The 27425-nt window shown below is 43.1% G+C and overlaps 2 protein-coding genes across 6 annotated transcripts; one reads left to right on the forward strand and one right to left on the reverse strand.

The window, feature by feature from the left end:
- The first annotated feature begins 17 nt into the window (after positions 1 to 17).
- ptcd3 (pentatricopeptide repeat domain 3) lies at positions 18 to 7774 on the forward strand. Its single transcript, XM_071411383.1, has 24 exons — positions 18 to 171; positions 384 to 436; positions 558 to 597; positions 690 to 735; positions 833 to 901; positions 1002 to 1106; positions 1196 to 1319; positions 1460 to 1563; positions 2130 to 2209; positions 2309 to 2396; positions 2490 to 2550; positions 2752 to 2834; positions 2967 to 3111; positions 3217 to 3267; positions 4960 to 5049; positions 5170 to 5198; positions 5291 to 5397; positions 5517 to 5595; positions 5688 to 5778; positions 6666 to 6751; positions 6856 to 7004; positions 7096 to 7137; positions 7225 to 7383; positions 7474 to 7774. Exons 1-24 carry the CDS (start codon positions 83 to 85, stop codon positions 7517 to 7519), a joined length of 2016 nt encoding a protein of 671 aa, XP_071267484.1. The 5' UTR covers positions 18 to 82; the 3' UTR covers positions 7520 to 7774.
- Positions 7772 to 27201, reverse strand: immt (inner membrane protein, mitochondrial (mitofilin)). Of its 5 annotated transcripts, none has more exons than XM_071411379.1 (14): positions 26881 to 27201; positions 25937 to 26010; positions 25482 to 25668; positions 25154 to 25298; positions 23982 to 24104; positions 21749 to 21862; positions 21339 to 21472; positions 19021 to 19124; positions 11368 to 11503; positions 10328 to 10457; positions 9796 to 10016; positions 9469 to 9600; positions 9088 to 9217; positions 7772 to 8989 (listed from the first exon to the last, which is right to left on the reverse strand). In XM_071411379.1, exons 1-14 carry the CDS (start codon positions 26920 to 26922, stop codon positions 8382 to 8384), a joined length of 2280 nt encoding a protein of 759 aa, XP_071267480.1. In that variant the 5' UTR covers positions 26923 to 27201; the 3' UTR covers positions 7772 to 8381. The 5 variants fall into 5 exon arrangements, with proteins under 5 accessions (XP_071267480.1, XP_071267479.1, XP_071267483.1 ...); XM_071411378.1 differs by having other exon boundaries at positions 9796 to 10019; XM_071411382.1 differs by lacking the exon at positions 26881 to 27201 and adding an exon at positions 26453 to 26508 and having other exon boundaries at positions 9796 to 10019.
- Positions 27202 to 27425: the final 224 nt, after the last annotated feature.

A 27425-nucleotide genomic window follows, 5' to 3' on the forward strand; every position in this document is an offset into this window, starting at 1 on the left:
GTTGGTGGGTGTTACTGCAGCTCTCCCCTATGAACACGTAAATCGTAATTCCTTACCATGAGCCCCCTGGGTTGTTTCCAAAATGGCGGCCCCCGGTAAACACGTAGGACATTACATTTACAAGAATGGTCGCTTTCTTCTAAGTAATTTTGAACAATTCTGTCTTCGGAGGTAAGTTTTACTTTACGCTGGCATTGCAGTGACAGCTGTTAAAGAATTGGTTGTGTGTTTGTTCCGGTGACTGACAAGGCAGATCATCATAATTTGCTTTGTCTCTGACATGAGGTCACATAAGTAACTGCTGTCAATGCACAACCGAACTATTTTCATGAACCTAATTCTAAATATGTTTATATTATTGATTAATGCATCATTAATTTCAGGAACTTTGGATGGAGTGCAGTCGTTTGTCAACAAAATGCATCAACTGAAAGAGGTACATTTAAATCAATGAATGGCACCCAGTAGAAGAATCTCAAGCAAAAAGAGCCAGACCAGGATAATGTACTTCATAGATGGTGTTAATTGTAGAATCCTTCTTTTTCTAACTATTACAGAGTCTGCAGAGGCAATTGTCATTCCCAAAAAGAAAACATGGTATGTTGTCTTCAATCTATTTGAAATCACTCAAGACCGAGTTAACAATTGTTTGATATTGTGACGAATAATAACCATTCTTGCTCTGACAGGAGCAAATGGGCTGTGCTGCAGGCTCTTGCATCCACTGTCAACAGGGTAAGAAGTCTGCATTGCATTTCCATGTATATTTTGACAGAAGTAGTAGTAGTAGTAGGCCATGATAGCCTAAACAATGCACAACCATCATTTTCAGGACCCCACTGCACCACATTACATGTTCCAGGATGATCCTTATCTTACTCCAAGGACGTCTGCAGAGTTTGTAAGTAATGGACAGGGTTTTTTTGGAACTGTGCTGCTTCTTTTTAGACAGTTTGCACTGATGTTTTTTTTTTTGTCTTCTATTTTTTTGTCATCTACAGAAATTATACTCCCTCTCCCAGGAGTCTGGCAGAATGGCAGCTAACCACATTGTCAACAAAAACCCCAAGTTCTTCCAGAAAGACTTTGCTGAACCACATATTCCAGTAAGTTTGATTCTAGTGTGTTATTTTGAATTAGGAAAGCTGCACGATGATAGATAGGTAATTGAGACTGCTGTGTGTCTGTCCTACAGTGCTTAATGCCAGAGACCATGGAGCTGTGTATTGAGGAAGTGAGTGAGGCAGCGCTGCTGGAGCGCATCATGCTGAGGAAGGTGAAGGCTGCAGTAGACATGTACGATCAGCTGCTACAGGCAGGTAAGTCACCCACATTTCTATTAATTGTCATGTATTATTTATAGAGTACAATTGACATTGGGAGTGTATTATGGGGGGTTCAATAAGACTGCGATTAGAAATGTTTGTTTGGTAAGTGTCTGCCCGTTCTCTCTATGCAGGCACCACCGTGTCTACTGATGCCTCTAATGACCTGCTGGACCTTATTTGTCTCTATGGAGACCGTGACCCTGTGCAAGATGACAAGCCAGAGGCAGAAGATGTGGTAGGATATTATTTATGTGGCCTCTACATGTTTATACTTTATTTTTTTTACCCCTTTTTCTCCACAATTTTGTGGTATCCAATTGGTAGTTAGTCTTGTCTCATTGCTGCAACTCCCGTACGGACTTGGGAGAGGCGAAGGTCGAGAGCCGTGCGTCCTCCGAAACAAAACCCAAGCAAGCTGCACTGCTTCTTGAAACAATGCCCACTTAACCCGGAAGCCAGCCGCACCAATGTGTCGGAGGGAAAATCTGGCGACCGTGTCAGCATGCACTGCGCCCGGCCCGCCACAGGAGTCGCTAGTGCTGGATGGGACAAGGACATCCCTGCTGGCCTAAACCGGACGATGCTGGGCCAATCGTGCGCCTCCCCATGGGTCTCCCGGTCGCAGCCGGCTGCGACAGAGCCTGGACTCGAACCCAGAATCTCTAGTGGCATAGCTAGCACTGCTATGCAGTGCCTTACCACTGCGCTACTCGGGAGGCACCGTTGTTTATACTTTATAGCTATTTCTTCTGTCACAGCTCAGTGTTGTTTACCTCTGGACCTCTGTTGGATTTCCCTCAGGCTCAGGAGGCGCAGGAGGAGGGCCGGAGGAGGAAAGGGAGGCTGCGGAGAGCCTCCGACCTAGTGAGGATAGTTTGGAGGTGAGTTGTTTGAGTGGCATTACGTTTCGAGAGAAAACACTGCAAGTAATGCCTTTATTGACATGCACTATCCTATAAACGTATCACCCCGTCATGCAGGGAGAACAACAATGCAGAGAGGATCTTTAACCTGCTTCCAGAACGTGACACACGAGCATACTCTGCTTTGATCAGAGGCATGGTCAAGGTACGTCAGATGTTGAATTGGACAATGTTTTCTGTACAGTCGGTTTGTTTCTTCTAAGGTGTTTCTGATTAAATGTGTGCATTAAATCCCCAGTATGGAGCTCATGTGAAGGCATTCAACGCATACACAGACATGCTGAACAACAGACTGACTGGTGAGTATATTTACAAAGACAACATGCCATACAATACAACTTTATTGTCCATGCAAACAACTGAATTTGTCTTCTACTCTCATTATTCAACGAGGGAGAGAGAAAAACACTCTCTCGCTCTGTCTGCCATTTACAATTCTGATTACTGATGATAATACTTGGTGTGGGAATTGGAACATTTCTGGTCGTTACCACCTCCAGCGGATGTCCACACCTTCAATGCTCTGATCTCTGCGGCACCAGAAGTCCGGGAGAGGTACACTGAGAAATGGGACCTGATTGTTGTAAGTGTATAGGAAGAAACTTATACTGGAGAACCTTTTCCTGTTGTCTAAGGACTGCCCTGTTTTTTGTTTTTATGTCATGCCCATATCTCTTTCTCTTTTTTTTTCTTCTTCTCCTTCCTGGGTTCTTAGGACTTACTAAAGCAGATGAATGAGCAGAAGGTGAAGCCCAATCTGCTGACGTTTAATGCTTTGCTGAAGGCCCTTCGCCGCTGTGGCTCCTTAGCCAGGGCTCAGTCTCTGCACACGCTCAGTGAGATGAAGGCTATGGGCATTGGTGAGTAGGAAAATGCATCACTGACCAGTAACACTCCTGAAGGAAATGAATGTCAGTATATGTGAATTATAGCAGTGTCCTAACAGATTATTTATTTTCTTTTAGCACCCAGTTTGGCTTCTTTTGACCATGTTCTGGGCATTTTCTACAAAGCAGGTGAATACCTACAGTACCAGTCAAATGTTTGGACACACCTATTCATTCAAGGGTTTTACTTTATTTTTACTATTTTCTACATTATAGAATAATAGTGAAGACATCACAACTATGAAATAACACGTATGTAATCATGTAGTAACCACAAAAGTATTACACAAATCAAAATATATTTTAGATTCCTCAAAGTAGCCACCCTTTGCCTTGATGACAGCTTTGCACACTCTTGGCATTCTCTCAACCAGCTTCATGAGGAATGCTTTTCCAACAGTCTTGAAGGAGTTCCCACATATGCTGAGCACTTGTTGGTTGCTTTTCCTTCTCTCTGCAGTCTAACTCATCCCAAACCATCTCAATTAGGTTGTGGTCAGGTGATTGTGGAGGCCAGGTCATCGGATGCAGCACTCCATCAGTCTCCTTGGTCAAATAGCCCTTACACAGCCTGGGGGTGTGTTTTGGGTCATTATCCTGTTGAAAAACAAATGATAGTCCCACTAAGAGCAAACCAGATGGGATGGTGTATCGCTACAGAATACTGTGGTAGCTATGCTGGTTAAGTGTGCCTTGAATTCTGAATAAATCACAGACAGTGTCACCAGCAAAGCACCACCACACCACTTCCTCAATGCTTCACGGTGGGAACCACACATGCGGAGATCATCCGATCACCTACTCTGCATCTCACAAAGACACAGCGGTTGGAACCAAAAAGTCTCAGATTTGGACTCATCAGACCACATTATAGATTTCCACCGGTCTTATGTCCATTGCTTTTGTTTTTTGGCCCAAGCAAGTCTCTTCTTACAGGTGTCCTTCAGTAGTAGTTTCTTTGCAGCAATTCGACCATAAAGGCCTTATTCACGCAGTCTCCTCTGAACAGTTGATGTTGATGGGCCTGTTACTTGAACTCTGTGAAGCATTTATTTGGGCTGCAATTTGAGGTGCAGTTAATTGGCCATTTCTGAGGCTGGTAACTCTAATGAACTTATCCTCAGCAGCAGAGGTAACTCTGGGTCTTCCTTTCTTGTGGCGGTCCTCATGAGAGCCAGTTTCGTCATAGCGCTTGATGGTTTTTGCGACTGCACTTGAAGAAACTTTCAAAGTTCTTGAAATTTCCGGATTGATTGACCTTCATGTCTTAAAGTAATGATGGACTGTCGTTTCTCTTTGCTTATTTGAGCTGTTCTTGCAATAATATGGACTTGGTCTTTTACCAAATAGGGCTAACTTCTGTATACCACCCCTACCTTGTCACAACACAACTGATTGTCTCAAATGCATTAAGAAGAAAATCAATTCCTCAAATTAACTTTTAACAAGGTACACCTGTTAATTGAAATGCATTCCTGGTGACTGCCTCATGAAGCTGGTTGAGTCTGCCAAGATGCAAAGCTGTAATCATGGAAAGGAGTGGCTACTTTGAAGAATCTCATATAAAATATATTTTGATTTGTTTAACACTTTTCTTTTGGTTGCTACATGATTCCATATGTGTTATTTCATAGTTTTGATGTCTTCACTATTATTCTAGAATGTAGAAATAGTATAAAGAAAAACCCTTGAATGAGTAGGTACTGTAGATATTTTGTCTTGATTTCTATTAAACAGTTTCTTGATTGGTTTGTGGTGGTATTTTAGCAGGAGAGTGGTTCCATGTTTCTGTTACTATCTTTTTCTCTCGGTCCTGTCTAGCGTCTCCTTCCCAAGGGCAGACTGATATCCTACAGGAAGTGATGACTGAGGTGGCAGGAAGGACATTCGTTGCTCAGGATCCAGATGATGGTATGCCTGCAGCATTTCAATCTTAAAGGCCGATAGTAGAGGTCCAAATATCAATAACTTCATTGACCAAGTGATTCATGCCATTTTTGAATGTAGCTTTGACTTTATTTTTCCTCCCAGTAAACTTTTTCTCCAGTGCCATGAGAATTGTAAGTAGTCTAGAATACATCTATATATGTTTTTGAATTTTTCAGTATGTTTGTGGTGACTGTTTAAGACCTGAAGTTCTTTCTGTTCCCAGTGTCTGGATACCAAGGACATTGAGGCGGCGTACAGGGTGCATGACCTGCTCAGTGTGGGAGAGAACTGGAGGCTGCTGGGAGATTCCTTCCAACAGAGTATCTATTAGTGAGTAAACCTTCTAAAAAGGCTTGCAAATCAACATCGGAGAGTAGCATTTCTCCACCTTATTCCTGGTGGTTTTGCGCCAATACACTGTCACCTCTGACCTCTTGTTGTTTGTTCAGTGGCAGAATGTTCAACCTGCTCTGCATGATGGAACACATAGATGTGGTGCTGAAGTGGTACAAAGAACTGATTCCTTCTGTAAGCACTGACATGCAACATTGACATTTACATTGTATTCATACTCTCACATGCATTCTAAGACTAATGTTCTGAACTTTTTTGTTCCATAGCTCTATTACCCCAATCCACAAGGAATGAGAGATCTGCTCCAGGCACTGGACACTGATAACAGATTGGACATGATCCCACATATATGGAAAGGTGGGTTGGAAGTAAATGTACTGCCTGATTCATTAACTAGGTTTCCATCCAATTGGCGACAGATTTTCATGCAAATATTCTAGAATCCGCATAAAGAACATTTTCCCACCAGTGGTATGTTTCCACCAAATGGACTAAAAATCAGTGTGATAACATAGAGCAAACAAAATATACATTTTCACGTACCGAATAAAAGTTCACTGTGTTTCAATCGCATGATCAACTCTACCGATACTTTTGTCACCACTGTTGCGTTACATAGCAAATGTGCTTACTCTGATCTTGGCAACTGCGCTCTACCCAACAGCTCGTAGATAGTGCGGGTAGGCTGGTCTACGTGAGATGATTATTATTGTGGATGAATTTGTCAAATGGCAGTCAAGCATCGATCATCATGTCACCAGAATAGCACCCTCAATATTTTTTGGAAAGGAGCATCAAGATCACACTGCACTTTCACCACCCTGTGAAGTTCATAATTTATTTAATCTGTAGCCCAATAAACTGCATGGTTTTCCGAGTCATAGTGGGAGGACCACATACCATGTCATCGTGTGCCTCCAAATTTACTTAGATATGTTATTCTATCAATATTTGCGCAAAGCCGTTTCCACTGGCATTTCTTGCATAATTAATTTGAACTGACAAAGATTACACAATTGTCTGCATTCATTAAATGATGCCGAAACTTCCTGTTGCGATTGTATATATTTTTTAATCTGACTTTACTCGCATAAAAACTGTGGATGGAAACATGGTTATAGTAGTGGAATGAAAAATACAAAACAATAATCAACATGTGGATTGTCTGACAAACAGGTTGGAGAGATTGTAAAGGCCTGTAATCAACCTCTGCTTTGGTTTACCCCCCCCCCCCCCCACTCCAGACATCCGACGGATGGGGCATGACAACAAGTCCGATTTAGTGGATGAGCTGCTGTCACTCATGGCCAGGGACAAGCACAGCCCTGAGGTGAGGCATGGAGAGACTGACACCTAGCTAGAAAATAAATTACCATTACTTATTTTTTACTGTAAATAGTAATCTACTTTGTATTCTGACTGGGATTCATGCAGATCCAGGAGTCTTTTGCAGTGTGTGCGCTGGATGTTAGGAGCCTGTATGAGCAGGGGCAAGGAGCCAGGATGGCTCTGGAGTGGACAGCCACTGCCATGACCAACATCACCTCCGTCCTACTGGCAGCCCAGAAGAAGCAGCAGGCATGGTGAGTAGACTTGGACAGAAGCCACAGGGTACTTAAGTTGGAGCCAATTGACATGAAACAAAGTATTTTAATCCTTATCTTTTAAATCTAGGGATATGTTGAAGCTCTTCAAGACCAAAAACAAAGTTCCATCGTAAGTCTATTTTACATAGTATTCACGTAGTGTAAACACCATCTAGGCACCCTAGTTCTGACCCATCTATTAACTGTACTCTTGTAGTGAGGAGCTGTTGGCGGAGTTCCTGGCCAGCATCAAGAGCCGCAACGACCCTCAGCACGCCATGGAGCTGGTACAGATCTCAGCTAGCTTCTGTCTCCCCAGTACCCCCAAACTGGCTGAGAGGGTACTGCAGGAGTTTGGGCTCTCTGAAGAACAGAAGTATGACTACGTAGTCTCTATTTTTCATGTGCGATCAACTCTTTTGGGCACCAGATGTCTAATTATGTCCTTGTTCCCTTTCCCATGTAGGACTATTCTGTCCGAGCTGCAGGTCTCAACTGAAGTCAGCAAGTGATGTGAAGTCTAATACAGATTACAGGACTTCATCTACCGGTTGAGCCAAACCTCTGACATCAATACCATTCTGAATGGCCACACTAGAGGTTGAAATGCAAAATACGAATTGAACAGTAACATGTTTGTAGCCAACTCATTCATTGTAAATGCAGAGGCTATGCATTTTAAGCTAAACCATTAGCTACAAATATAGTGAATGTGAAAGTCATGTGATTAACAGTGTACAACAGACCAATAAATATGTACCAACTAACTCAACAGCCACAATTTATTGATATATCCAATATTAACAGGGAGGAAATAGCATGACAATTGATTCTGCACAAAACATGATCAAATTGAACAAAGTGAGAAACACATTGTGATCTGAAACAGTGAACAAGGCTAGTGAGAGACAAGTTACAGGACCAAGGGTCCAGCTATCTAAACCAGTGGTTCCCAACTCCAGTCCCCTCAACAGCACACATTTTGTTGTAGCCCCAGACAAACTCACCTGATTCAACTTGTTAAGCTTTCAGGTGAGTGTCTGGGGTTACAACAAACGTGTGCTGTTGGGGTACTGGAGTTGGGAACCACTGATGTAAACAGCACACCCAGTGAGGGATCTCATACATTACACCTGCTGAGGACACCATAGGTACATCAAACGCATTAGTACTACTCAGTAAGTAATTTTCTTGTAGATGCTTGGGAAGGTTCTAAAGAGGGCATGTTTTAATACATTTCTGGGATACGCCCCTCAGTGGTATAGTGGTGCTTCAAACAGACTTCCTCTATTCATAAATTAATTCCTCATGGAGAGGGCAGAGCTTGCTGTTGATGCAGATGGGGACACTCCCATGTCATGGACCTGGACTGATCTAAGGCGCCATGGTGGTGCCCAACCCCACTGCATTGGCATATGCAGACAGGAGGCTGACCACCTGTTTCGTTTCTAGTGTGAGCCGGGCCTCTTTGAGCCAGTCCTGAGCCACCCTGCGCGACTCGCCCTTCAGCTGGTTGACAAGCTTGGCGGCCAACTCCAGGTCTCCATGCTCCAGGCTGTAGGCAGCGTAGGAGAGCAGCTTGAACGTGTCGAGATCTTCGGCCGAAAGCTTGGCGGGGGGGGCCTCCTGTGCCTTCTCAAAGAGCAGCGTGGCCTGCAGGTAGGATAGGAAGTACTGGTAGAGGCTGTTGCGGGTCTCGTCAATCAGGGCCACGCGGCGGGCCAGCTGGCGGATGGCGTAGAAGCGGGCGCGGAGAGAGGCCTCGCTGTAGACGCCGCGGCTGAGTGACTCGGAGGGCAAGGCAGTGGCCAGGGCCTGGGCAAACTCATCCTCAGCACAGCTCTCCTTGATGGCCTGCACGGCACCCTCTAGGGGCTCGGTGGGGTCATTTAGGGCAGCAGTCTTCAGAGTGTAGTTCAGAGCCTCCACTGAGAGCCACAGCTGATGGGCCTTACGGGCCTCCTCCTCTGCTATAACATGACCTGTAGGGTAACATGACTACACTTTAGTATCTCATACAGAACCCACCACAACAGGTTACAAGTACAGAACCCACCACAGCAGCGTGTGTCTCACTCACTGTCAATGGCCTCCTCCATGCCCTTGAGCCTGGCGTAAGCTGCATTCATGTCCAGGGTGAAGCTGTCCAGTTGGTCCTGTGTCAGACGACGGTACTCTGTCTCCTTCTCCATCAACGAGCTGTTCAGGATCTGGAGACGATTAAAATCATGTTCATTCAGTTTCCATTAAATAGGATTTTAGGGGTTCTTAATGTATGCATTGCTAAATATTAACAGGAAGTAGTTCAGCTGTAGCAGTGACAAGCACTCAAAACACTGAATAAACAATTGGCTTGTTGGATGGCTAAACTTATCTCCTGGATTTCAATATGAAGGATGTTTGATAGGCTGTGGTTATGTATGCGTCACAGTAGATGGATGTTTAATATGGATATACTTGCCTCCTCTGCCTCGGAGCGCAGTTCCTGCTCCTGTACCTTGAGGACGTCACGCAGGTGGTCTGTGTGTGCTGCAGCCTGCCTACGCAGCTGGGTTCGCATCTCTGCCTCCATCACCTCCCGAGTCTCCTCTACCTAGTGATGGACACAGATGGGTCTCATTCTACTCATGTGTCCAACAGAGCAAACATTTAGCTTGATTGCTACAACCTACTGTGCGAGGAAAGGAAAAGTCCATCCATCAAAACAGATTAATGCTGCCCTATAACGAGGTAAAGACCTTAGGATCATTTGGTTAATAGTTAGACAAATAAAGGCCCTTTAGCTCACCTTCTTCTCCTGCTCCAGACGCATCTGTTCTCGGTTGTGTTCCAGGGCGGTGGAGACAGCCACCTCCAGGGCCTTCTTGTCCTCCAGCTTCTGCTGCTCTAGGGCAGAGTCGATGTGGATCTGCTCCCTCACCCTCTGTTCAGCCAGCTCTCGGTTCAGCTGGTCGATGCGTCGGTGGGCATGGGCAATCAGGGAGTTGAGGTCATCTTGAGTCAGCTTCCCTGCTGGGAGACGGCCGAGGCCAGTCCGTGAATTTAAGAGCAGATTTATCCTGTGCCCCCCCCCTCCCCCCTCATGGTTATAGCCTAAACCAGTTAACTTTCCTTGCATCCTCTCTTCTCAAAACTCATTGGGGGGGGCTTGGACCTTCTCCAATACGGTTGGACAAGGAGGCGAAGAATCGCAGAAAGACTAACTGAACCTAAGCATGTCATTGATGCTGTGCACAGTTTTTCAAAGGTTTACAGCAAAGTCGAACTGTTAAAATGTGGGTGGGTAATGGGAGTAAGATGTAGGGGTGAAGCTGACTTACTGAGTCCCTTCCAGTTGGCCTGGATCTCTGGAGTGATGCTGTTCAGCTCCTTCTGGAACTGGGCCTTGGCCTCGTTCACCAGCTCGCTGTACTGGGACACAATCTTAGCCTCGGACTGGGCTGTCTGGACCTGCAGTAACGACGCATCAGGATAGGTTAAACACAAACATCTAACCAGAAAGACAAGTATGCAGAGTATGACGTAAGAGATAGACAGTATTTATCATTCCATGTATGTGTCCAAAATAACACCCGAGTGGTGCACTAATATATATACACACAGAAAAAAATAAAATAAAAATGCAACAATTTCTAAGATTTTACTGAGTTACAGCTCATAGAAGGCCCAGCCACTGGAGAGCCAGGCCCAGCCACTGGGGAGCCAGGCCCAGCCAATCAGAATGAGTTTTTCCCCACAAAAGGGCTTTACGAGAGAGAAATACTCCTTAGTAGCCCCCCCTCACCAGACGATCCCACAGGTGAACAAGCCAGATGTGGCGGTCCTGGGCTGGCGTGGTTACACGCGGTCTGTAGTTGAGGCCGGTTGGACGTACTGCCAAATTCTATAAAAACGACATTGGGTGGTGGCTTATGGTAGAGAAAGTAACATTCAATTCGTTGGCAACAGCTCTGGTGGACATTCTTGCAGTCAGCATGTAAATTGCACGCTCCCTCAAAACTTGAGACATCTGCGGCATTGTGTTGTGTGATAAAACTGCACATAGAGGGGCCTTGTCTCCAGCACAAGGTGCACCTGTGTAATGATCATGCTGTTTAATCAGCTTCTTGATATGCCACACCTGTCAGGTGTATGGATATCTTGGCAAAGGAGAAATGCCCACTAACAGGGATGTAAACTAATTTGTACACAAAATATGAGAAATAAGCTTTTTGTGGTCATGGAACATTTCGGGGATCTTTGATTGAATCTCATGAAAAATGGGACCAACACTTCCATGTTGCGTTTATACTTTCTTCAGTATATGAAATAGGTTGGGATGCAACCCATGTGTTAACAGTATAAAACAGTGCCAGTTTACCCTGGTCACCACGCTGTCCAGATCTACCACCATGCTGTGAAGGTTCTCCTCTGCAGCAAGGATAGATGGCCGGGCTGCAGCAATCTTTAAATGCTTGGCTTCATTGATCACTCCTCTCAGCTTGTCCAGCTCAGCCCTAAACACCAGAGATACAGAATTAATCCGTTGCACAAAGCCAAACATAGCAAGCACAGAGTCATTGATGCTTTAAAAGTTAGTTCTGTTGTATAATATATACACAGTACTGTGCAAAAGTTTAAGGCAGGTGTGAAAAAAATGCTGTAAAGTAAGAATGCTTTCAAAAATAAACATGTTAATAGATTAGATGTATCAATTAACAAAATGCAAAGTGAGTTAACAAGAAACATCAACATCAAATCAATATTTGGTGTGACCCCCACTTTGCCTTCAAAACAGCATAAATTATTCTAGGAACACTTGCAGTTTCTGAAGGAACTCAGCAGGTAGGTTGGCCCAAACATCTTTGAGTACTAACCACAGTTCTTCTGTGGATTTAGGCAGCCTCAGGTGCTTCTCTCTCTCTCTTCTTCTAATCCCAGACAGACTCGATGTTGAGATCAGGGCTCTGTGGGGGCCATACCATCACTTCCAGGACTCCTTGTTCTTCTTTACGCTGAAGATACAGCGAAAGTCATTAAGAACTATGGGCAAATCAGATGCCTCCCTGATGGTATTGCATGATGGATAAGTATCTGCCTGTTCTTCTCAGCATTGAGGAGACCCATTCATTCTGACCAAATCTTCAACTCCATTTTCAGAAATGCAGCACCAAACTTGCAAGGAACCTCCCCCATGCTTCACTGTTGACGGCAGACACTCATACGTGTACCGCTCTCCAGCCCGTCGGCAAACAAACTGCCTTCTGCTACAGCCAAATATTTGACTCATCAGTCCAGAGCACCTGCTGCCATTTTTCTGCACCCCAGTTCCTGTGTTTTGTGCATAGTTGAGTCGCTTGGCCTTGTTACCATGTCGGAGGTATGGCTTTTTGTCTTCCATGAAGGCCACCTCTGACCAGACTTCTCCGGACAGTAGATGGGTGTACCAGGGTCCCACTGTTTTCTGCCAATTCTGAGCTGATGGCACTGCTGGACATCTTCCGTTTGTGAAGGGAAGTAAGCATGATGTTTCATCTGCTGCAGTAAGTTTCCTTGACCAACCACTGCGTCTACAGTCCTCAACATTGCTTGATTCTTTGTGCTTCTTCAAAAGAGTTTAGACAGCACAGGAAACCCCTGTCTGCCTTGAAATTTCTACCTAGGAGAGACCTTGCTGATGCAGTATAATTAACTTGTGTCTTGTTGCTGTGCACAGTCTTGCCGTGGTGTATGGCTTTTGAGAGTAAACTGTCTTCAGCAACCTCACCTTGTTAGCTGAGTTTGTCAGTTCCTCGCCCAGTTTTATTCCTCCTACACAGCAGTTTCTGTTTCAGTTAATGATTGCATTGATGATCATTAGCACCTGTTTGGTATAATTGTTTAATCATACACCTGACTATATGCCTACAAAATCCCTGACTTTGTGCAAGTGTGCCTACAAGAATTGGATGCTGTTTTGAAGGCAAAGGGTGGTCACACCAAATATGGATTTGATTTAGATTTTTCTGTTCACTCGCTTTGCATTTCAAATACAGTGCAGTAATATCTAACAATTCCCCAACAACTACCTAATACACACAAATCTAAAGGGGTGAATGAGAATATCTACATATAAGTATATGGATGAGTGATGGCCGAGCGCCATAGGCAAGATGCAGTAGATGGTATAAAATACAACCCATATCACGTGTATATACTGTAAGATATGTAAAATATTGAAGTTTAATTATTTAAAGTGGCAATGTTTAAAGTGACCCATTTATTAAAGTGGCCAGTGATATGAGTCTCAATGTAGGCAGCAGCCTCTGAGTTAGTGATTCCTGTTTAGCAGTCTGATGGCATTGAGATTGAAAAACCGCTTCTGTCTCTTGGTCCCAGCTTTGATGCACCTGTACTGACCTCGCCTGCTGGACGATATCTGTGTGAACTGGCAGTGGCTCGGGTGGTTGTTGTCCTTGCTCTTTTTGGCCTTCCTGTGACATCGGGTGCTGTAGGTGTCATGGAGGGCAGGTAGTTTGCCCCCGGTGATGCGTTGTGCAGACCGCACCACCCTGTGGAGAGCCTTGCGGTTTAGGGCGGTGCAGTTGCCGTACCAGGCGGTAATACAGCCCAACAAGATTCTCTCGATTGTGCATCTGTAAAAGTTTGTGAGTGTTTCAGGTGACAAGCCTAATTTCTTTAGCCTCCTGAGGTTGGCCTTTACCACGCTGTCTGTGTGGGTGGACCATTTCAGATTGTCAGTGATGTGAATGCAGAGGAACTTGAAACTTTCTCCACTGCTGTCCCTTCGGTGTTGATAGGGGGGTGCTCCCTCTGCTGTTTCCTGAACCCACGATCATCTTCTTTGTTGACGTTGAGTGAGAGGTTGTTTTCCTGACACCATACACCGAGTGCCCTCACCTCCATGTAGACTGTCTCTTCGTAGTTGGTAATCAAGCCCACTACTGTTGTGTCGTCTGCAAACTTGATGATTGAGTTGGAGGCGTGCATGGCCACGCAGTCGTGGGTGAAAAGGGAGTACAGGAGGGGGCTGAGCATACACCCTTGTGGGGCCCCAGTGTTGAGGGTCAGCAAAGTGGAGGTGTTGTTTCCTACCGTCACCACTGGGGGCGGCCCGTCAGATAGACCAGGATCCAGTTGCACTGAGCGGGGTTGAGACCCAGGGCCTCCAGCTTGATGATGAGCTTGGAGGGTACTATAGTGTTGAATGCTGAGCTGTAGTCAATGAACAGCATTCTTACATAGGTATTCCTTTTGTCCAGATGGGATAGGCCAGTGTGATGGCAATTGCATCGTCTGTGGACCTGTTGAAGCGGTATGCAAACCGAAGTGGATCTTGGGTGGCCGGTAAGGTGGAGGATATGATCCTTGACTAGTCTCTCAAAGCACTTCATGATGACAGAAGTGAGTGCTACAGGGCAGTAGTCATTTAGTTCAGTTAACTTCACCCTCTTGGGTACAGGAACAATGGTAGCCATCTTGAAGCATGTGGGAACAGGGACCGATTGAATATGTCCGTAAACACACCAGCCAGCTAGTCTGCGCATGCTCTGAGAACGCGGCTAGGGATGCCGTCTGGGCCAGCAGCCCTGTGAGGGTTAATTTTACTCACGTCGGTCATGGAGAAGGAGATGGGGGTGGTGCAGTCCTTGTTAGCGGACCACGACAGTGGTACTGTATTATCCTCAGTGGGCAAAGAAGGTGTTCAGTTTGTCTGGAAGCGTGACGATTTCTGGTTAGGGTAGGTTTTAATAGTCAGTGTAGGTACATCATCTCCAATGCATTTCTTTATAATCTCACTCACCGAGTCAGCGTATAGGTCGATGTTGTTCTCTGAGGCTGACCGGAACATATTCCATTCCGCGTGGTCACAACAATCTTGAAGTATGGATTCCGATTGGTCAGACAGCGTAGAATGGTTCTAGTCACGGGTACATCCTGTTTGAGTTTCTGCCTAAAAGACGGTAGGAGCAAGATAGAGTCGTGGTCGGATTTGCCGAAGGGAGGGCCTTGTATGCATCGCGGAAGCTTGAGTAGCAGTGATCGAGTGTATTACCCCTGCGCGTAGTGCAATCAATATGCTGATAGAATTTAGGTAGCCTTGTTCTCAAATTTGCTTTGTTAAAATCCCCAGCTACAATAAATGCAGCCTCAGGATATATGGTTTCCAGTTTACATAGAGTCAAGTGAAGTTCCTTGAGGGCCGTCTTGGTATCTGCTTGAGGGGGGATGTACACAGCTGTGACTAACTAACAAGAATTCTTGGTTGGTAAAATGGCCAGGATTTGATTGTAAGGAATTCTAGGTCGGGTGAGAAGGACTTGAGTTCCGGTATATTATGATTACACCATTAATCATGAAGCATACACCCCCGCCCTTCCTCCTCCCAGAGAGGTGTTTATCTCTGTCGGCGCGATACATGGCGAAGCCCGGTGGCTGAACCGATTCTGACAACATATCCCAAGAGCCATGTTTCCGTGAAACAGAGAATGTTACAATCTCTGATGTCTCTCTGGAAGGCAACCCTTGCTCTAATTTAATCTACCTTGTTGTCAAGAGACTGGACATTGGCGAGGAGTACACTCGGGAGCGGTGGGCGATGTGCACGTCTACGGCGCCTGACCAGGAGACCACTCCGTCTGCGGCGCCGTTGTTTTGTGTTGGCTTCTGGAATTAGATCCATTGTCCTGGGTGGTGGTCCAAACAGAGGATCCGCTTCGGGAAAGTTGTATTCCTGGTCATAATGTTGGTAAGTTGACGTTGCTCTTATATCCAATAGTTCTTCCCGGCTACATGTAATATGATTTACTGGGGTAACAATGTAAGAATACATTTTTGCTGCATTTTTGCTGCTGTTTAAATATTTGTTACTTTTATTCTCTACTTAATAAGTTCAGGGGAAAAAAGTGTTAAAGCATTGTTGGTTAGGGGTTTGTAAGTAAGCATTACACTGTAAGGTCTACATCTGTTGTATTCGGCACGTGACAAATACAATTTGATATATGCAGACAGACGGATTAAAAGTACATTTACATTGCAATACTTCTGACAGTCAACTTTCTAACTCTGCCCATAACTTAAGGACTTTATAGCATTCCCAGAAGGCATGGATTACTGAGTCATTGTTAGTTTTACACTTAAGATAAGACTGCTGTAGAATGTGAATGGTCTTGTGTAATAAATACATTTGTTTATACTGGATTAAGCTTACATTAACTAATTGATAGCTTGAACATTCCCTCAATCTTGTGCCAACAGTTATTTTTAAGTTGGTTCTAAGAGAATGTCAGTTGGATAGGCTCTCTGCAAGGTTTTGTATATCTTACCTATCATATGAATATCCCTTTCTTACTCAAATTGGGTTCCCTCAAGATTGCTCTGATATCCAAAATATTTCAAAACAATTTCTTGAAAATATCTACATTTGGTTAGTCTAAAATTGCTTTTTAAAATTGTATCATGGCAACAAATGCATTTCCTATTAACAAGTAATTTATTGTTACTATGCCTTTAGGTTTCCCCATGTACCAGTTTATCTGTGAATTCTGAAAAGCTATCCAAGGATTGTTCCATAGGATTGTGTTTTTAGGGAGTGATAGTTCTTGTAGAATACAATTAATTTTCTTAAATATTGTTTAGTGTCCTTAACTATGAAGTTAATGTTCTTAGATTTATCCTTTGAAAATAGACAAGTAAAAAAATTCTGGGTATGAGCATGCACATCTTCAATATGTACCCATTGTTGCTCTTGAGTGCATTGAACTGTCGCAAGTAAAAGCCGTGGGTGGCAAGTTGATACAATTCCTAGTCTGGAGGTTAAAACCACCCTCTGACTTAGGAAGATATAAAATAAAAAAGGTACGTTTTACGAGTTTTATTTGCCCATATAAAAAGTATGTTATGACCGAGTATACTTTTTTAAAATAAAGTCTTTGGTTGGGTAATTGGTATTACAGAGAATAAACATTTAAACATTTGGGGAGCCATGCCTTTATGTAGAGGTTTAGTCTATTTTTCCATTTAATTAGATCTGCTTTCATATTGTTGAGTAACGGGATAACATCTTTATATATTTGTTGTCACTTAGTAAGCATCATAAGGGTGAGTTGCACCAACATGGATTAACTCTTAAACTGGGTTAAATCAAGGTTTATCTATTAATCTTGTTGCACCAATTTCTAAACCTAGTTTTAAATTAATCCTAGTTAGATTAGAGGAAGGATTTCATTTAAGTTAAGTTTTCACTTGAATTTTAAGCCTGTTGCTCAATGAATAAAAAAATATATATATAAACTTAGATTGGAGATTAATTCTAAACTGCCATTTGAAGTGGTTTAACTGATAAAATGACAGCATATCTACAGTGGTGAGTCCAAAACGAGTTCCTCAGAATGGAGACAGGTTGAATCCTGTTGAGTTATATGATAATTAACTCACTATTAGTAGGCTATTTACATGCCCATTTTGTGCAACAATTGAATTGAAGTTTATATGCCCAGCCTTGGTACGAATGATGATGTTAAGCAACATGCTGTAACGGGCCTGATAACGGTAACATTGTAGTGAAGTAGCATTAACGTTGTTTATACGTGCGTTATAGGCATTGATATTTACCAGTTATTTATGCTTACCAAATATTGGTGGGCCAAGTTCTCCGTCGTCATCATAGGGGTTATGGAGAGGGGCAAACTGCTGGGGAATCTCGCATGTCTTCTGGGCGATAAGATCACTGCCTTTGGACGGAGGCCCCCCTCCAGCTCCGGTCTGAAATAGCCCCCGCCTCTCCTTTGCCACACCCTTTTTAGTTTTACATTTTTTCCAGCACGCTTTCATCCGATTTGTGTCCTCTTTAAATCGGTGTCGATCCATTACATTTGTTGCATAAAATGGACCAGGTGTCTTCCTTCTTCTTGACAGTCGTGTGGTCTGTCTTTTTATCCTCCAGTACGTTACTGAATTACTCCATCAGCTCCGACAATAGTTTTTCATTAGCGGAGAATCTTTTACCTTTGACATGCCATGATCAGGTGGCTAGCGGACAAATAATTGCTAAATATCATTAAATAAATGACAAATAATATTGTACGCTAGCTAGCTTGGTTTATAAACTAGCTAGCTACAATAGCTAACAAATGTATTTTCTGTCTAGTACTGGCAAATCAGTTTTTATTTCAAATCAGCCAACTCATGAGAACCTTTCAGATGGAGTTGCAGGAGTTCTAACGTTACATTGTTACTATTTTAATCAAGAAACAGCAACTTTGTGGCCTCATTTGTCAAGTAGGCTAGCTACTTTGTTTCAGCTCACGAAATACCTCATTTGTGTAACAAGTCACTAATCAGTCTAAAACCGTTAATCATAATGTTTAATCTGGATAAGTAAATCTAAGTGGTGCAACACATCTGATTAATAAACCTAGATTTACAAAACTTAGATTAATTTAAACCATGCTGGTGCAACCCACCGTTAGTATCTTAGATTTTTTTGTGGTCCACTGTAGATCATGAGTTATTCTTTTTCTTATAGCCATCATTTCATTTTTTCCACGTGCATGTTATATCCTGAGATATACAGGAGGGGAACTGCAAATAAATTTAGTTTATATTCATGTTTACCAATACCTCTTACGTTTGGTCCTGTAAAATAATTTATGCAAGCGGTTCAATTGCCAGTGCAAACAAGAAGGAGGAGAGGGGACATTCTTGTGCCCATTCCTAAAACAATTTAATCAGAAAATGCATCATATGTGTATATTTTTGCTTTAGGACAGTTATATTTTTTTATACAATTCATTTCAGCTGGAAAGTTGAAAGCTTCCAAAGTTTTGAATAGGAAATGCCATTAAAGCCGGTTGAAAGCCTTTTCGGCATCAACAACAATTATCTCTTTTTCATTTTTACTAGAAGTTCATTTTAGTGAGCATAAAATAGTAAATACACCACCAAATGTATTATCAAATCGGCCGAAACAAAATAAAGTAGTGTATACTGGTGACCACAACATAACGTTAATAAATTATCAAGCGGCTCTTACTTGGCCTTGAGGACGGCTGCTCCAGCCTCGTCTACTGATCGGCTGCGTTCACTCAGTGCATCTTCCAGGACTCTCCACTGGGTAGACTTCTTATCAGGGGGTGCCTAAAGAACAAATTCACATCATGAATGATTCACAATAGAAATTTGTTTGGATTAGGGCTGGGCAATATATTTAATTATTAAAATCACATTTATGCACATTATCCATATCAGCAATATTATATGGAAATAGCCATATTGCAAGAGACTGCAATACTCACTCTGCATGCACACACACACTACATATCTTTCCAAACATGATGCAGAGCGTAAAGAAAATGCTGCTGCTTTCCAATAAACATACGTGTTCTGTATGATAACATTTGTTCTTAGGGATAGCCCCATTCTTTTCAATTTTCACCTAAAATGACATACCCAAATCTAACTGCCTGTAGCTCAGTCCCTTGACGCAAGGATATGCATATTCTTGGTACCATTTGAAAGAAAGCACTGAAGTATGTGGAAATGTGAATGTAGGAGAATATAACATAATAGATCTGGTAGAAGAAAAACTTTTATTTTTATTTTTCTACCACCATCTTTGAAATGCAACAGAAAGGTCCCAAATCTAGCCATCACTGCTTCTAATTCAGATGGTGTCCACAAGATGGCAGCAGTGTATGTGCAAAGTTTCAGACGGATAACTTGAAGTATGTGCAACTTACATGACATTTAGTGTGAAGTCACCAAGGTACATTTGGGAAAATCGTGAAGGAGACATTTACATTACATTTTTCTGCAAGAATATCGTCAAATATGTATACTTGAACTTTGATTCAGCTTTTCCAGTATTAGCCATATTATGTTCAACATTTGCAAAACACCCAGTTTTCATAACTCTCCATATTCTTATAATTCTTGTACAAAAGGAAAAGGCATACTGTCGCACAAGGTTAGCAGCTACATTTTGCCACAGATACAGGGTTTCTGGATACTCCCGTAAAGCCCAACTCATTGGCTATCTAGTTAGATTAGTTTGAACCCGATTGGTGCTTATCTGACAAAGTTACAGTCGATCAAGTGGAGACAGCCCGCGTCATCGGCGTGCCATGAAAGTGTCGCTCTCTGACCAAATGTGGTGTCCTATAGGATATACTACACCCCTAATGATATAGTGAAGTCTGGTTAAGTTCTAGGATCTCTGAGGAATGCATACGAATGTGATTTGAACGGTTGAAACAACAATTAGGGTAAGATTTTCATAGATTCCTTTCTTAGAAAATGAAACGTGTGGAAATACAAAAACGATTGTGCATGCTATATGGACCTTTTTAGAATATGAAAAGGGATTGTATCTAACAAAACGACACTTCATGTTCTCTCAGACCCTTTGGATGATAAATTAGAGCAAGATTTCAGAAGTACACATTTCACCTTCAGAGGTGAATTTATCAAACCTATTGCGGTGAAAAAAAGTGTTTTGTTGTTAGTGCTCTTCAAACAATAGCGTGGCATTTTTTTATAGCCATAATAGCTACTGTAAATTGGTCAGTGCAGTTATATTAACAAGAATTTAAGCTTTCAGCCGATATAAGACACTTATATGTACCGACATTTGTTGTTTCTCTAAAATCTGTGATCTTGACACAAGGCGCTGCATGATTTACAACTGTCCCATTGACAGGACGCAGATCCCTAAGAAGATTTATTCTCTTGATCTTATTCTCTGAAAATAGGAGGTGCGAGTTGTGGTGGTCCAGATCTACTGCAGCATCTCGTTTGTGCAATGCCCCATTCTGATAGGGACTGGGGGAGGCATGTTGGGATGGAAAATAACTCATCCCTGCGGCGTGCTCTCTTTGTCATGCCCAACAGCACTATATTCCAAGAGTTCACCCAAGCGTTTTGCAACATAGCAACTCATATCGCTATTGCAAAATGTGAAAAAATATAATTGCAATATGATATTTTGGCTATAGCGTGCAGCACTATTTTAATGTAATGAAAAACTGCTAGATGTGAATAGCTAGCAGAACTCCCCTTTTCACACTTGAGAATATGTCCACCCCCCCCTCACCTCAGCCCCCTCCCTGGCCTCCGATGCCTAACAATACAAACATCTACAAAAGGATTTAATTAGGAAATCACAATAGTATGGGTTACACTTTTTCAGAATGTGTACCCGTGTCCCTTCCTCTCCTCAGACGCTGAGGCCTTCTTCAGTTTGAGGGTCACAAAAGAAACATTCACAACAGAACGTGGATGTAATATGAGGCTAAAGACATTTGAAAAATCTCTCCAGTTTGGGTTGTTTTTGAAGATATGTCCCTTCCTCACCTCAGCCTCCATGGCCTCCCTCAGTTGGCGGGTGTGCTGGGCAATGGCCTGCAGAGCTGCCTCCTGAGCACCGATGGCCTGTAGGGTTACCTTGGCTGTGCTGCCCAGAGCATCTTCCAGATTGGATGACAGAGCTGCAACAGTACACACACAGCCTGGTTACCTTGTTAGTCAATCATGATGCCATCTAAGCAATCCCCATGTCAAACCTGCACTCCATAATGTAACAAGACCATGCATCAATGGCAATCTGCTGAAAAAAACCATGCGTCCACTGTACTCATTGACTCATGTATTGCATTTGTCTTCATTGTATATAATGCTTTAAGCCAGAGTAAATGTATGTTGTTACAGTGTAACAGGCTCCATAACTAATAGCAAAAGGTGACAGGGAAAGATGAGACACCTACATGTCAGGAGGTCCTGCTCAGCCTTATCCTGCTCAGCAAGACGGGCAGCCACTTCACCCTCAGGACGCTCCTTCACTGCAGGCTCATGTTCACACTCAGTACATTTTGCTGTCGCTAGGGGGATACAGAACACACTCAGTACATTTTGCTGTCGCTAGGGGGATACAGAACACACTCAGTACATTTTGCTGTCGCTAGGGGGATACAGAACACACTCAGTACATTTTGCTCTGCAGACAAAATCATGGCCACAAAAACACATGCCCTACATTCCATTCACACATACATGTAGCGCTTACCTGCTACTACAGATTACACTGTACAGTTGTGGCCAAAAGTTGAGAATGACACAAATATAAATTTTCCCAAAGTCTGCTGCCTCAGTTTGTATGATGGCAATTTGCATATACTCCAGAATGTTATGAAGAGTGATCAGATGAATTGCAATTAATTGCAAAGTCCCTCTTTGCCATGCAAATGAACTGAATCCCCCAAAAACATTTCCACTGCATTTCAGCCCTGCCACAAAAGGACCAGCTGACATCATGTCAGTGATTCTCTAGTTAACACAGGTGTGAGTGTTGACGAGGACAAGGCTGGAGATCACTCTGTCATGCTGATTGAGTTCAAATAATAGACTGGAAGCTTCAAAAGGAGGGTGGTGCTTGGAATCATTGTTCTTTCTCTGTCATCCATGGTTACCTGCAAGGAAACACGTGCCGTCATCATTGCTTTGCACAAAAAGTGCTTCACAGGCAAGGATATTGCTGCCAGTAAGATTGCACCTAAATCAACCATTTATCGGATCATCAAGAACTTCAAGGAGAGCGGTTCAATTGTTGTGAAGAAGGCTTCAGGGAGCACAAGAAAGTCCAGCAAGCGCCAGGACCGTCTCCTAAAGTTGATTCAGCTGCGGGATCGTGGCACCACCAGTACAGAGCTTGCTCAGGAATGGCAGCAGGCAGGTGTGAGTGCATCTGCACGCACAGCGAGCCGAAGACTTTTGGAGGATGGCCTGGTGTCAAGAAGGGCAGCAAAGAAGCCACTTCTCTCCAGGAAAAACATCAGGGACAGACTGATATTCTGCAAAAGGTACAGGGATTGGACTGCTGAGGACTGGGGTAAAGTAATTTTCTCTGATGAATCCCCTTTCCGATTGTTTGGGGCATCCGGAAAAAAAGCTTATCCGGAGAAGACAAGGTGAGCGCTACCATCAGTCCTGTGTCATGCCAACAGTAAAGCATCCTGAGAGCATTCATATGTGGGGTTGCTTCTCAGCCAAGGGAATGGGCTCACTCACAATTTTGCCTAAGAACACAGCCACGAATAAAGAATGGTACCAACACATCCTCTGAGAGCAACTTCTCCCAACCATCCAGGAACAGTTTGGTGACAAACAATGCCTTTTCCAGCATGATGGAGCACCTTGCTATTAGGCAAAAGTGATAACTAAGTGGCTCGGGGAACAAAACATCGATATTTTGGGTCCATGGCCAGGAAACTCCCCAGACCTTAATCCCATTGAGAACTTGATTATGCAAGAATGGGCTACCATCAGTCAGGATGTGGCCCAGAAGTTAAATGACAGCATGCCAGGGCGGATTGCAGAGGTTCTTGAAAAAGAAGGGTCAACACTGCAAATATTGACTTTTTGCATCAACTTCATGTAATTGTCAATAAAAGCCTTTGACACTTATGAAATGCCTTTAATTATACCTCAGTATTCAATAGTAACATCTGACAAAAATATCTAAAGACACTGAGGCAGCAGACGTTGTGAAAATTAATATTTGTGTAATTCTCTAAACTTTTGGACACGACTGTAGTATGGCATGAACAGGTATAGTAAAATACCCACTAACATGAACAACTCACTTATCCACAACATAGAACCTCTAAATACAAAAAAATTGCAGAGTAACACAGATACATATCATATGCATTACAAGCTAGTGCAATCCAGGATTAAGGGTTTTGTGAGGGGTAGTGATTAGTTTAGAGGCTGGAAGTGGACAGCATGAAGAGTCTTTATGCAGAGGTGTACAGTAAACAGAGGTGAAAGGGTGAGATGGCAAATACAATCACCAGGAGAATAATGAACAGGAAGGAAAAACAAGTATTAGAGAAGAACAGGCATAGAGCATGGAGCCATGCACCCTAGGACCCCTTATATTAGTGAAAGAGAGAGCGCCATGCACCCATGCAGGGGAGGCTGTATCCACCCGGTTCTGACCTGCCGGGACCCCCTCGAGGGCGGCTGGGGGTGGCACGGCCTCTGCCTCGTGGGTTCCAGGGGCTGGCACAGAGGGCACCTCGCCAATGGCTGAAAGGATTTGTGCCACTTGAGCAGAAGCTTCTGCAAAAACACAGTGGAGCTCAACATCAGTGGACTGACTGGTCTTCTTGGCAAGGCCGTGTTATGGTAACCAACAGGACATGTGGAACTGTCACACTCAAGAACACAGCAGCAATACTGACTCATAGCATAGCTGTAGATAAGAAGGCAAACCTCTAAAGTAACACAGGCAGATACCCATTCTCTCACTCCAGTGATTTACACTGACGGACTAGATCTGTCACCTGATCGTCAACTGGTCTTCTCAAAACCCACAGCAGACATGTGACCTGTATCACATTCCTCTACTTTAGTACGGAAGACTCATTTAGTTGAGATGAAATACTCAGTTCCTATCAACAGTCAAGTCCTTCATGTCCTTCACTGGTTTGATGGGATCCCAATTTTATCAACACCACAGACAGACTCAAGGCCCTTAAACGAAAAATGGTTAACCTAGCTAAATAACATTGTAAGTTCTGCAGAGGTATAATGACCACCTTGGTAAAGCCATCAGCTAATTAAGAAACTTGCCACATGTCAAGATATTGAACAATTAGCTAACAAAGAAAATCAAGAGTAAATTAATGAGATACCAAGGAGATACCGATTTGAGGGGAAAATTAAGATTATATATCGCATAAATAGATTTAAAGGCATAAAATATCATGCGATTATGCACTCTTCAGTGATTTAGAGGATAACTCTTTGCTAACCTGAAAAGTGTCTAATCATGCATCGACAATAGCAAGAAAACTTAACAGTTCAAGTCAATTTGTATTTGTAAGAACAATGAAGTAAACCATCCCAAGTACACAACACAATTTCAGCAGATCCTTTCAGTTCAACAACGGAGAGAAGACATGGGTTTGTTGTGAAAAATTTGATTCCAGAAGCATGCAACGTCTAATGGATGATATTCACATTAAGCACCTGATCCCTCTTAATTGAATAGTCTTAAAAACAATGGCGTGCCAACGTTCTTAGTACTTGACTCACAAGATAATATTTTTTCAACACCTCAGAGAGCATGAAGTATGTCAGCTCTCTCAGGCACAGCTGTAACTCACCCTCTAGGGTCTCCTGAGGTGCTGGAGCAGGGGGTCCCTCAGCATCTGGCTGCTCTGCTTTCTTCTCAACCTCTTTGGCCTTTGGCTGCTTCGAGTCTTTCCACACTTCAGACATGGAGGAAATCTGAACAGGTTCAACCTTTCTCTTCAGGACAGTAATAGAATAATAGTGTCAGGTAAGATTGAATTGAATGTGAACATCTGTATGTGGTTCTTTTGTTAGATGAGCTAGATTGTGTTTGACAACAGACTAAGTAAAATGTAATGACACGAATGACAAACTATGACTCCTCAAAATGTGCTCTAGAACACAGGTTATTTGACTTACTGGTTTATTTATAACAGGTGGAGGTGGTGCTGGGCCGAGAGCCAGTCCAAACACTTGATCTGAGTATGGTATGGATTTCTCAACATTGGCCCTGAATTTGGGATCCCAATTGGCATATAGAATTGTGCCACCAACTCCTCCACCTACAGTGAGGACACTGGCAGCTACAATCTTTCCTGCAGAAGACCTGCAAGTACAGTCAGAGTTAAGATATTCAAACACACAAGAAAGCAAACAAAGCAGCGGCCAATCAGAATGATTTAAGGGAATATCACATTGATAATGGCTTTAGTGCTTGTGTGCAGCTTTAGAGTAACTTACTCCTTCCTCTTTTTAATTGACTTATTTACAAGCACGGGTCAAGGACAGTAAGGTAGCTGCTCTATCAATTAACATAAACAGCTCAATGTAGCATTTGGCCACTTAAGTAACTCAGCAGGAGACAAGTCACCTACCCTGAGCCTCCTGAAGTGTAGCTACGACATTGCTGGAGGGGGTGAAGGGGGACACCATTCCCACACAGGCATTTCTATGGAAAGGAGAAGAAGATCAGCATACACACCACTATCCACAGGAGCACCACATGTCTATTATGGGACCTATACAAAATACACCAGCACTTGTTCTATTAAAATTCATTGGAATAGGATAGCTGACAAGAAAAGCTCATTAATCAGTTATTACATGTGTGCAATTCTGCAATGGAAACATTTCCACAAACAAAAGCCAATTTCTTCAGGTCATTCTATGAACTAAGAATTTGCCAAGGTCATGTCCCCTTGATATGAATGTGCATTTGTCCTTTCTTTTCACGTAGCTAGTTGAAATGAAACTGATTGTGCTAGGAATCAGTAGCAGAGACAGCATTTCCCCTACACATTAGATACATGAACGTGTGTAGCAAAACAACTAGACTACAACATTTGCGTTATCGCACATGTACACAACATTAATATAAAAATGTATCATACAACCACCGATCCCCGCCTCCAATTCTACGGTGTGCATTGGTGCACGCTCGTGTCACTCTCCAGTCTTTGTTTTATTCGGAAGGCAGTGCAGTCAATCAATAGAAATACGCCTCTTTCCACTACGTAATTACGTGTTTGCATGAAATTACAAGATTTGCGTCAAGTTACGTTCAGTAGCCTAAGTTTAGCGCAGCTTTCTTTCAATGAAGGCATTTAACATGAAACTTTATGTTATGACATTGAATTCCCACCTTTCCGTACACTATATGTTGTGATGAGAGGTTGTAAAACATGTCTGAAGACGTAAACTGTTTATTTCTCCCAACAACAAGCACAGTGGTGTAGGCCCGGTCTCTGGGTCACTGAATGACCGCTCGGCTAGCATGCTAGCTAGCTAGATATTCCATTTAGAACACAGTGATACTTACCCGCGCTGCAGAATTTGCCCCTTTCAAGCAGACACGCAGCATTGTTGTCGGTACTCCCTTTCTTCGTTATTTATGACAAACTGTTTCAATTCAGCAAAGCATGACAAAAACTGTCAAACTCAAGCATTAAAACACACGAGATACTTCCAAACACTTTTTTACCGAGGGTGACACACAGCCGAAGGGTTGCGCATGCGCAACGGGTACGCCCATAGAGATAGATAGAAGCCTAATTTTTATATCTGTGTCATTATGGCCTACGTGACAGCATGGGCCGCAATTGCGGTTTTACAACCCATAGGAATCTCCACCCAGTTGACTACTTTGACTCCTGTAAAATGGCGGAAGCTTGTTTGGAAGCCCTCAATGGCGTTGCTCATGCTAAAATGGCCTTTTGGCCACTAGAGGCCTCTATTATTCTTCACGGGTACGCCCAACTGCGAAAATAAGCATTACGTCACGGGTTCATAGCTCTTTCGTTTATACCTTTATGAATGCCACGTGCATTCAGTTATATCAGTACACTTGTAACAGCCTACACAGTA

This window comes from Salvelinus alpinus, chromosome 7 (assembly GCF_045679555.1).
Source record: "Salvelinus alpinus chromosome 7, SLU_Salpinus.1, whole genome shotgun sequence".
In the NCBI taxonomy this organism is placed as follows: Eukaryota; Metazoa; Chordata; class Actinopteri; order Salmoniformes; family Salmonidae; genus Salvelinus; species Salvelinus alpinus.